The following is a 12,257-nucleotide window of genomic DNA, read 5'->3' on the forward strand; positions in this document are numbered from 1 at the left end:
ACAGACTTTTCTTTGGCAGACCTGACAGAAGGACAGTTATCCAGCCTAGATGACACAAAGGCATGGATGAGGACCTCAGCCTCCTTAAATGACGAGATTGATCTGATCTTGGAGATGTTTCTCAGGTGGAAAAAAGCAACTCTGGTCACCTCCTTTATGTGTAATTCAAACGATAGTGTCTGATCGCAAAGCACACAAAGATTCTTAACTCGGTCTCTACGATTGATTACACAATCATCGAGAGACAAAGTCATAGGATCAAAAAGATGACCCGGTTTCGCTAGTCCGATAAACATCATTTCTGTCTTAGCAGAATTAAGCAACAGGAAATGTTTTGATAACCAGCTCTTAACAGCTGCAAGACAGGCCTCACGTTTAGCTGTATCAGACCCGCTTCCTACACCTAGTGGCATGTACAGCTGCAAATCGTCAGCATAACAATGAAAAACAATCCTCAAAGGTTTTGTTTGAGAATAGCTAACGGCTCGTCTCTTGTTGACGCCTGTCACAAATAAAGGTGGGGTCAACATAATGACTGACACTGTAAATATTGCTATAATTAATAACATTATGAATGCTAAATAACATTTTAATAAAGTTTAAAGGGTACATTTAATCATCATCTTAAAGGGGACATATTCTGAAAAATCCACTCTTGCAGTGTTTCTGAACATATATCTGGGTAACCTGAGTGTCTACTGACCCACAAAATGTGAAATAAACCCATCCAGTCCTTTGTTAGTGGTCTGCATAAGTCTTACAACACAGAGAAAAATGCTCTGTTTCAAACGTGCTCTCCTTGTGATGTCACAGTGGGATTCTAGTAAACCCCCAAAGTCAAGAAAAGTTTTTTTTTTTTTTTTAACAGGTTTGTTATCCGAATTTGAGAGTCGTTCATTTAAAAATAATAAATCAGAGAACATCCTCCAAGAGGATTTGAGACCTACCGGTAGTCCTGAAGTAACGATCACATAATGTTCACTTCTGGTTAACCTCTAAACTTCCTGTTTTAATGTGTAGAGTCATGTGACGTAGCAGCTCCGTTTTCGCTGACTCTCCCGGTCCGTGGCGTCTCATTCGATGTGACCTTTAGTATTTTCAGTATCAACACGTTCATATTTCCCTTCACACTGAACTGTTTAATGTTGTGAATAAAGTTTTAAACCTTCTTTTATTTAATGCGTTCAAAAACTAAACCAGAACGAGGAGACCCGAGCCCTGCAGAGCGCCTCATGACCACGTTAGATGACCATGTTAATGACCACGTTCAGATGACCTCGTTAATGACCACGTTGACATAGTAAATAAAGACGTTTGAAAACAGCTGTTGTGGAATAATTCACTTCCTGTTTACTACTCTGATGTTTCTGAATTATCAAACTGAACACTCTAAATTACGATAAGTTATTGTTAGTTCTCAATTCTTAATGCAGAAATATTCTCACCCACACCGCCGACCAGAAGACGCTCAATAAGACACATCGATGACACGAGGGAAAGGTTTTCCACATCCTGCTTTAAATGACCACGCGCACCACGTTAAACCGCCACAGACTCTTTAAAGAGTCGATGGTCACATACAAGAAATAAAATATAAGAATCAAAACGTTCTGACCTGAGTCATCATGTCTGCTCCTCTTCTCTCACTGCAGAGTCTAAGAACTGACTTCCTGTGTCTGCAGGATGCATGTCTGCTCTCTATCACTTGCATTGTTTCTGTTTTTTATCATCACTTTACAAACTAAACGCTGGTAATGTCATGATATTTTATGGTCCAAACAACAAATGAATTAAAGATAATAATAAAACAGGAAGATTAATGAATATCATTGAAGGGGACAAACAAACACTTTTAATGTTAGAAAATCCCTGAAACACTGACTCCAGTTGATGTTATTACAGACAGATATATTTTTAAAAAGACGGAACTCCAAAATAAAACATGTGAAATAGAATCAACTCTTCTTCTGATGGGTATATTTGAGTACATTATGTGTTTTATGTCCAGTAGCTTACTGATGCGTTAGAGGCCTATGGTCCCATGGTGTGTGTACTATGAAAAGATTTTGAGTCACAGAACTCTAAAAAAAAACAAAAAAAAAACAGATGAACAACAACCCTCCACCTAGAGCTGGACCTGCCTTAAACACAATGATTCTGCATTAACACTTTGAGTGCTTCAGAATAACCATCAACACAAAACAAGCCCATTAAGTGTTTCTTAACATTTCCACGTGCTCCTTAATGTTAGCTTAAGCATTAGCCACAGGTATGCTAGCCTAGCATGTACAGTTTAACATCTCTCACATAAAGCTTCAAGAATACTCGACTTTAAACATTAAAGTTACTGACAGAGACTCACACTCTGACCTTCATACTGGGGTACATACCTGTGATTTAAGGACATTAACACACCTGTATGTAGACACCAAGAGGCAGAGAGGTACGATGGTGTATTGTGTTTCCTGAAGCTCTACGCGCCCTCTAGTGACCTCTGTGAGTATTGCACTAACACAGTAACAAGTAGAGTACTTTGAAATGTGTAATTTAATCTGACCTGAACTGTATTTTAGTCATTTAATGGATTTCTCTACTGTCCACAAACCTTTAACCCTAACCCACACTGTTCATTTTATTCACTTAATTAAAAATGTAAGATCTTAAATGTACGTCAGTTTTAAAGCTGTGCACTGCTGCTGACCTCTAGTGGTCAAAGACAGAACTTTCTGAGGGTCTCCATTTGTTTCTTTTAGCATCAACACTTTGTGCTAACAGTTAAATTATTTCCAGTCATTGTAATGGTAAGAAAACGACAGTAAATCGATTGTTCTTTAGTTCTTCTGCTTGTCTTCATTTTCTGATTTTTTTTCTGCCTTTTCTGGTCTCATATTTACAAAAAAAAAAAATCTAAAATTTCGAGATTAAACTCGTAATTTACGAGTAGTTGCCTTGCCTGTTGACAAGCAGCGCCTCTGAGTTTAAGGGAATTAAACCATTTAAAAACAGAGAAAAAAAGTCAGATATTAGTAAAGGACAGAAAGGAGAGAAAGGTTTGAAGAAAAGATGAAAGATGAGATTGATGATGAGACAGAGTTCAGTATTCAGAGTTCTTCCTCCAGGTGATATATTCAGTATGAAACACAGAGCTTTACTTCAGAAACAGAACTGAGCCTTTGACCTTTGACCTCAGAGCTCTTACTGTCCTTTAACTTACAAATATTTGAACTGTTAGCTCAGAGTGTTGAAGTTAAAATAACAGACACTCAAACAGTTCTGTTTTTGACCACCAGAGGTCAGCAGAGCACAGATATTCAATAGTTTGATGTTATTGTTCAAGAATCAGACACTTTGATTTAGTCAAATCTTTTTATTCATCCCTTTTTACAATAGTAACAAGAACATAAAGAGTCAACATTTAAACTTGAAGTCCCTGCAGTTATTAATTTAAATATATTTAATTCTCACTTCTTCTTTGGTATTTCTAGCTGACCTGCAGACATTTCTATTCGCTGCTTTGAGGATTTTTCTTTTGGTCATTTTAAATCAGTATCAGGATTCAAACCTGCAACCACTTCAACAAAGACTGAAGCCTCTCTTCATGAGTATGATATATTATTTTAAAACATTAACTTGATTTATTTTCTGAAAACAGAATCAAAAACATAAAGAGTCTACCAGACATGTAACCTCACACAGCGCTCTGACATCTCGTGTCATACATTTAGTTCAATCAGAAATAAAGAGTTTAACAGAAACACATCACATGAATTATTTTAACAGTCAGTTAAAATAAGCTTTTTTTTACATAACTGGATGTATAAAGTGAAGAACTGTACAAGGAACAATTAAAAAAAAAAAAATCTAAACACTCATCTATACACATTCACACCCTGATGATGCAGCAGAGGGAGTTATTTGGGGTTAAATGTTTCGTCCAAAGAAACATCAACATGTTGCTGCAGGAGCTGGGGATTGAACCCCCGACCTTTCACTTGGGAGATGACCGACCACCACTGAACCACAGCCGGCCCAAGAAATAAAAGGGACAATCTTTAATTTCTAAAAGATTTAAACTTGATGGTGAGAAGAGCCGATGGAGCGCTGATGAAAGTGTTTGTGTTCAATCATCGTCTCAGAAAAACAAAACTGGAACAGATATAAAAACAGATATAAAAACATATATACACATAAATATAAACATATATATACATATAAACACATACCGTATATACATATAAACACATATATACATATAAATAGATATCAACAGTGTGTCAGGATTCAGCAGCTGGACCAGAACAGGATCCTGGAGATGATTCACTCTGCACCGTCTGAGGAGAAAAGAGATTTAGTTTAAATCAAAGATTTAGTAAATCTGTAAAAACAGGACAGAGTTGATCTCAGTCAGTCAGTGAACATTTGATCAAAGCTCTGCTGGCTCACCTTCGACGTCATCTGACGTCAGATTCTGCTGACATGATAGTCCTGAATTCACACCTGTAGGGGAAACATTAATAAGAGAGACTTTATTAAATCATTGAACATAAAACAGATTGAGAGTAAAGAGAGTTTAAAACATACCTGGTGAGAGAGTCCTGCTTGTTTTATGTTTCCTGGAATAAAACATTAGAAATAAAAATCAAATAAATGATGAGACAGACCACAATATCTATAAAATAAACATGATCATGTTTCATTGTCACAGTGGAAACCTTACCTGAGATTAGAGAGTAAATCTTCCTCCGTTTGAAATAAAACACTCCGAGTACAAAGACTAAAGAAATCCCAACAATCCCAACACCAAAGATAATCAGTCCAGTCCAGTGTGACACTTTTCCTCCACACTGAGCGTCCTCTGTCTTAGTTCCTGCTCTCAGCAGCAGCAGACCCCATGATTCACATCTGTAATGATAGAGGGACAGTTATTACAGGAACATCTGGAGAGTCCATGTGTGATGTGAAGCTTGTGATTCTGACAAGATGTAAACGTCCCGTCTGAAAATGTTCCATCAGAGCAGGTCGAGCACACGGTGTCTGTGGAGGAAGTTCCTGCAGGAAATACAGAACACATGAGACTATTTCACAGAGGTTGTTTTAGACATGAACACAGTCCCTCTATCACCGTCCACCATACGTGTTAATGAAGAGTTCTTCAGATGTCAGCTAACAGGAGGAGGTTGTGTTTATCAGCTGTTTTCCAGAGAACAGAGCTGCAGTAAGAACCAGGTTAGCATATCTAAACATAAAGACTGGAGTCAAGAAGTTCTCTAACTAAGCTCCGCCTTCATCACGTCTTTGTACGTTCTTATTGATTCCATGACGGGGTAAGAATGGCGTCCCAGTCTGTGAGTTCACATTGAACTCAAACTGTCTGTGTGTGATGAAGTGAAATATGTTTAACTAACCGTGTTCTCTGATGTATTCTCCTGGTTCACAGCGTCTGTGTTTCCTTGCTTCCTCACAGTCGTCCTTTCTAGAGTCTGAGCAGTAAAATCCTTCCAGAGGTTCACAAACTGTGTCTGATACTATCGTACACGACGTCTTCATCTTCAGACCAGAACCTGTCGACACAAACACAGAGGTTATTTATGAACTACTGTACTTCTGCTCTACTAAAGAACAGTTTGGTGTAAGGAAATAACAAGTACTCAGATGATCATCTCTGTGTTTGAGACTCAAACTCAAACTAACTGAAGGTTAGAAAGCTGGTTTTACAGTGATGACTGTTTAGTAACATGTTCTGATCTTTATTTAGTTTGATAATAATGTCAGAGATCTACCTTCATCACAGCTTTTACAGTCGTAGCATTGTGTACGGGAAGTCGGATGGTCCATAAAGGTTCCTTCAGTGCAGGGCAGACAGAGAGTACTTCTGAAGTCTGTGCAGTCTTTATAAACACAACCTCCTGTTTGAAACAAAGTCAAGAAGTAATTTTTTATTCTTGAGCATGTATTCAAAAACATATTTAAACACATCTTGTTATCGATTCATCATCTGTTAAATTTGTATGGAGGCTAAATGTTCGTGAGTCGTACAGGTCCAATGAAAGACTTGTAAATGTTCTCTCTCTAAGTGGTGTAAGAAGCGAGCCCAGCCACCCTCCGGAGGAAGCTCATTTCGGCCGCTTGTAGAGACGAGATTATGAGGTCCCCAAACTGAAAACCCTCCTCCCCCCGGCTGCTCCTTGAGATCCTTTCCATGAAGATCACAAACAGGACCAGTGACAAGGGCCGGAGCCCCCTTTCCAGTACCCTAGAGTAAGCTTTCCCCGGAAGGCTGAGCAGTGTGATACCCCGATAATTGGAGCACACCCTCGGTCCCCCTTTCTATAAATGGGATCTGCCACCCCACAGGCATTGTCCCAGACCTCAACGTGACATTGAAGAGACGTATCAGCCAAGACAGCCCAACAATGTCCAGAACCTTTAGCATCTCAGGGCGACTCTCATCCACACCTGACGCCACTGAGGAGCTTTCTCAGTGACCTCTGCTAAGGTTAGTGGTAAGGTTCACCCCAGATCTTCAGACTCTGCCTCCCCTTCAGAGGATGTGTTGGTTGGGTTCAGGAGTTCCTCAAAGTATTCCATCCACCACCCCACGATGTCCCAAGTCCGGGTCAGCAGTTCTCCATCCCTGCTGATAACAGCCCGGGGCAAGCCCTGCTTTCCCTTCCTGAACCGGAGAACGCTTTGCCAGAACTTCCCTGAGGTGATCCGAAAGTCCTTCTCTGTAGCCTCCCCGAAATCCTCCCACACCTGGGTTTTTGCTTCCGCAACCACTGAAACCACAGCCCTCCGAGCCACCCGATACCTGTCAGCTGCTTCCAGAGACCCCTGGGCTAACCAAGCCCGAAAGACTTCCTTTTTCAGCCTGACGGCTTCCTTCACCACTGGTGTCCACTAGCGGGTTCTTAGGTTGCCGCCACGACGGGCAAAGATGGTCTTCTGGCCCCAACTCCTAGCCGCAGCTTCTACAATGGAGGCTTTGAACATCCCCACACCCGCCCGGAGCCTCTCACCCTGGGCAACTCCAGAAAAAGAGAGAGTCCAGCCCCTCTCCAGGAGTTTGGTTCCAGAACCGACGCTGTGCATAGAGGCGAGCCCAACTATGTCTAGCTGGTAGCGCTCCACCTCCCACACCAGCTCCGGCTCCTTCCCCGCCAGAGAGGTGACGTTCCACGTCCCTAGAGCCAGTCTGCGCTGCCGGGAATCAGAATGCCCAGGCCTCCGCCTACGCCTGCCACCCGGCTCTGCATGCACCCTTCCCCCATGCCTCTCCCTGCGGGTGGTAGGCCTACAGGGCGGCGGCTCCATGTGGTTGTTTCGGGCTGAGCCCGACCGGGCCCCATGGAGGAAAACCCGGCCACCAGACGCTCGCCTTCGAGCTCCCCCCTGGGTCTGGCTCCAGGGGGGTGCCCCGGTTTCCCTCTTCCAGGCGAGGTGGCTTGCTCTAATGTCTGCTGCTTCATAGGGGTATTTGTTGAACCGCTCTTAGTCTGGCCCCTCCCCCGGAACCACTTTGCCTTGGGAGACCCTACCAGGGGCTAGTGCCCCCGACAACACAGCTCCCAGGTTCACCGGGACACGCAAACTCCTCCACCACGTTAAGGTGGCGATTCTTGGAGGAGTCCATCCCAGATCCCATCCCAAAAATCCTAAACTGTGATTGGCTGTCTGCCCTATCAGAGGTGGGACTTATGTTAAAACCAACCATCAGGTATTTTTTTCACAAAGGCTGCTAGTATTTTTCTTAACATACTCATGTAGCATATTGTGTAGTGTAACATTTAGCACCTTTGCATCTATTTCCTAAGAAAGACTGTGCATAGGAAAGTAATGCACACAATCTAAACTGAACGTGTCAGGGCCAAAACATTGCAAGTAAGACTGTAGTTTGCATATATACTTTTAAGTACTTTAAATTGTGATCTTGAACATACTTCTTTCTCTGTCGTTAAAAAGTTAACCAAATGTTTGTGATTAGGGTGAAGAGATGAAGGAAACATGCCACATGTTGTCCTAGAAAATGAGTTATTGGTGCATGAAGCCTCTTCTGAATAAGTTTGAAGATTAGCCACACATTTAGCTTCACTGAGCTCTCAGGAAGATCTGTGGCATGCTGCACTGATACTGCTGAGAGCTAAGAGCCGAAGTAATACCGCCAAAAAATCTATGACCAGAGTATTCCTGACTGAACTCAATTAAATGTTCTTTAACATTTGTATGGCGCTTACCAGCTGGACACTTTGGACAGCATCGATCATGTATCTGATACTGATATGGATAACATGTCAGAGTTTGACCTGTGAAGACGTTCATCAGGAGAATCTGTGAAGAGAAAGAGAAATGTTCTCACTGAAGACAACGTGTACATGAATACAGAGAGAAATCTAAAATCCTCATTCAGTGCTGATGGTTGTGAGCTCTGACTTGCTGGGTGTGGTTAGTGAGAAATGAATGATACCATTTAATGATGAATGGATTGACCCTAAGATGATTTAATGTGCTGAGTAGTTTGTGAGGCTGCAAGGTGTTAAACGCTGAACTAAAATCAGCAGACAATAGTCTAGGGTAGGCCTTAGGATTCTCCAGATGTTTGGTGACCAGCCTGCTCACCATAAAACCTGAATCATGCTTTTTGCTGTCAGCGCAGTCGGCACGGTGCGGTCGGTTCGCACAGTCCCTGAGAACGTCGAGTCGTTTGATACTGATTGCGGTCAGAGTGCCGAAAAATTTTAACGGCATAATGTACTTCCGGGCCCTGTAGCCACTAGCCAATCATTGCAAGGCGCTCGGCGGGAAGCCATGGGACTGCAAGAAGCATGAATCAGGTTTATCAGGTGTATTTCCATACATTCAGTGTATTTACAGCTCGTTTGCTGTTAGGCAAATTGTTTTGGCTTTTTGTAGCATGTTTTTTTTCTTTTGAACCCTTTTTTCATTGTTGCTTTTGTTTTTGGACTTTAACAGGAGTTTCTGAATCTGCAGCACATTTCTCCAAAGGAAATCTTCTGGGATTTTGAAAGGTATTAGCCCTTGTGGACTACTAAGTGCATCCCTGCAAGTTGTACGTGTGTGCACAAGAAATTGTCGATACACCTCTGGTAAAACAAGCCACATTCAGTCAGCTGTAGGAAGAACAGAGCTGTGTGTATGCATGTCTGACTGTGTGTGTGTGTGTGTGTGTGTGTGTGTGTGTGTGTGTGTGTGTGTGTGTGTGTGTGTGTGTGTGTGTGTGTGTGAGATGTGTGTGTGTGTGTGTGTGTGTGTGTGTGTGTGAGATGTGTGTGTGTGTGTGTGTGTGTGTGTGTGTGTGTGTGTGTGTGTGTGAGATGTGTGTGTGTGTGTGTGTGTGTGTGTGTGAGATGTGCTCTCTTGCCCTTCTTCAATGATATGCAATGTGAATTCATAGACTGGGATAGCAAAGTTGATGTCACTCCAGATAGTGATAGAAGAATTTCAATAAATAAATAAATAGTGCTACAGCATAAAGCTTCAAAATGAATCAGAGCATGCTGTAATAAATCATTTTACCAGCAATGATAGTGTCAACCAAGTGCATTTACTGAACATCCAAACATCAGGATGATCAGCTGAAGACTTCATCTTGATGAGAAGGATTGAAGAAGGATCAAAACAAGGACTTCTCCTGGAAACAAGAAGTAATCATGCAGAGAGTTATTTAACAGCAAGAAACTTTGAACTTTAAATCATTGCTTCCTTTCCACCAATCAGGGTGTAACATCACCTCCCAATAGAATTAAATATTGATACGAATATGGACAATTTAAATTGATGGTTTTGTTAAAGCAGGGGACATTAAAAATCTAAGACAGTAAAGTGAAAATGTTGATCTGAGACCGAAACAATGATGAACATTAAGCAACAATATGTAGGAACACAGTCTGGTGCATTTTGGCGCCCACACGATCAAAGTTGAAGTGTTTACTTCGATAAAATAAAGAAAAAACAGATCAAAAACGAAAGAGAAAAAGAGAGAGAGAGGTGAGGAGAGGTCAAAAGAGTGACCTCACTCTCTGCTAGTCTCAATTAAACCCAATTAACTCCACAAGCTCCTCCCCTTTCCAGATCCAATGAACTTAAAGCTGTTTCAATTAATCTCCTACATCCAAACTATACATTTAAATGTAAATATTGAAACACTTATTAAATGACTTTAAATAATGAAAAAACTATTCTATTTAAATCATTTAAACATAAAGACTGTCCACATACAAACCCAAAATATTACAAAGTGAACAAAGAGAGACAGAGACAGAGACCTCTCTGTCTCTCTCTCTCTCTCTGTCTCACTCTGTGTGTCTCTCTCTCTCTCTGTCTGTCTGTCTCTCTCTGTCTCTCTCTATGTCTCTGTCTCTCTCTCTCTCTGTCTCTCTCTCTCTCGCTGTCTCTCTGTCTCTCTCTCTCTCTCTCTCTGTCTCTCTCTCTGTCTCACTCTGTCTCTCTCTCTCTCTGTCTCTCTCTGTCTCTCTCTGTCTCTCTCTCTCTCTCTCTCTCTCTCTCTCCATCTCTCTCTCATTCTCTCTCTCTCTCTCTCTCTCTCTCTCTGTCTCTCTCTCTCTCTCTCTCTGTCTCACTCTGTCTCTCTCTCTCTCTCCGTCTCTCTCTCATTCTCTCTCTGTCTCTCTCTCTCTCTCTCTCTGTCTCACTCTGTGTCTCTCTCTCTCTCCGTCTCTCTCTCACTCGCTGTCTGTCTCTGTCTCTCTCTCTCTCTCTCTCTCTTTCTCTCTGTATCTGTCTCTGTCTCTGTCTCTGTCTCTGTCTCTGTCTCTGTCTCTCTCTCTCTGTCTCTCCAGCAGAAATCCAGCAAACTTTTTCTCGGTAAAACACCGGAACATACATGAAACATGTCGCACTTTAACATACTAACAACAGACTGTAACAGAGTTTTAACCTGCTCTGTGTGACTCATTTTAAAGAAATGTGAAGAGAAAAAAACAGCTACGTACCTCGTTACATGGAGAGACCAGAGACTGTAAATATGAGGCGGAGCGTCAAGATATGAGACTGTAAAATGGAAGAAGACGGCAGGACGGAAAACTAGAAAACAACCTGTGACTGAAAACTTTCAGTTGCTTTTTCTCCTCATTGAGACAGAAACATGTCTGCAGAAGTTTCTCTTTATTATTCTTCACTTTGCTTTATTGTCTCATGACATGCAGCTCGTGTGTTTCTCTTCAGCTTTATATTTGATTCTGTCATGTTGGGTTCACTTTGAATCTTATTATTCTGATGTTGCTCTTTATCTGTTCTCTCTTTATTCTTCTGTCTGCTTCTGAAGCTCTGTGAATATCATTTAAAACATTTGAGCAGGTTTCATGATCAGCTCCTAAACGAGACATCAGGACCAGAAAGAAGACCAGCATGAGGTTCAAACTTATTCTTCTTCTAGGTGTTAGAAAACAAGTTTGAAAAAGCACAACGTCCTCTTTATTATTCATGTTAATGCTCATGGTGACTACAGGACTGATCCTGGCAGTTTGTGGTCTTATCTTGAACCTTCAGACTCTCGATGTTGTTATCAGAGACGTACATGCTCACAGAGCTCTGTAGACTTTTTGAGGTGCAGAAATTAGTCATCTATAGTTTTAAATGAGGTGTTGTAAAAACACCAACAGTATCACCGAGGGAACATGACAAGTCCCTGACTGGTGGAAAACGTTGTAGATCACAGACTGTAGAACAAATCATTATAAAACTGTAGGAACACATTTCTCTGCTGTCTTTATGAGAGTGTATTGATTTCTGACTTCACTTACATGCTCTGATGTTTCTTCTCCAGCAGGGGGATGTAGCTCAGTGGTAGAGCGCATGCTTTGCATGTATGAGGCCCCGGGTTCAATCCCCGGCATCTCCACGTTTTGGGCTGAAAATACAGAATCACATTCAGTTAGGAATATAAAGAAACAAGAATATTATTAAATACATGTTAATAATGTAAACTTCCTCAGTAACGTGGTTAAACTGTGAACTGACATCATCCTGCTGCTGATCTAATGATGAGCAACTCCGCAAACATCAATCAATAAGGTCTTTATATTTTATTATTTTTAGCCTTTTCTATATTTATTATTTTCTTTTTCAATTAAAAACATCGGAGGATGTTTGAATGGACTTAGTTATAAATTGAATTATTAAAAGTTGTTTTCGTTCTGTATTCAGAGAGGAAGAAAACATGGACAAAAACCTCCTCCACGTTTCTACTTTTATTTTTTTTATTCTAGCTGCTGAAACAC

General features: G+C 41.2%; 1 protein-coding gene and 1 non-coding gene across 2 annotated transcripts in view; one reads left to right on the forward strand and one right to left on the reverse strand.

The window, feature by feature from the left end:
• The window catches only part of LOC132990403 (tumor necrosis factor receptor superfamily member 5-like), a 62,534-nt gene extending 51,527 nt beyond the window's left edge, over nucleotides 1-11,007 (reverse strand). Inside the window, exons 1-2 of the mRNA XM_061058671.1 lie at nucleotides 10,971-11,007; nucleotides 9,535-9,649 (exon numbers count right to left, since the gene is read on the reverse strand). Of these exons, the coding sequence (XP_060914654.1) occupies nucleotides 9,535-9,606 (72 nt within the window). The 5' untranslated portion in view covers nucleotides 9,607-9,649; nucleotides 10,971-11,007. The remainder of the gene's footprint in view (nucleotides 1-9,534; nucleotides 9,650-10,970) is intronic.
• Nucleotides 11,008-11,806: 799 nt separating this feature from the next.
• Nucleotides 11,807-11,878, forward strand: trnaa-ugc (transfer RNA alanine (anticodon UGC)). Its single transcript has one exon. It is a non-coding gene; the product is annotated as a tRNA-Ala (tRNA).
• The last annotated feature ends 379 nt before the right edge of the window (nucleotides 11,879-12,257 follow it).

This window comes from Labrus mixtus, chromosome 15 (assembly GCF_963584025.1).
Source record: "Labrus mixtus chromosome 15, fLabMix1.1, whole genome shotgun sequence".
Classification (NCBI taxonomy): domain Eukaryota; kingdom Metazoa; phylum Chordata; class Actinopteri; order Labriformes; family Labridae; genus Labrus; species Labrus mixtus.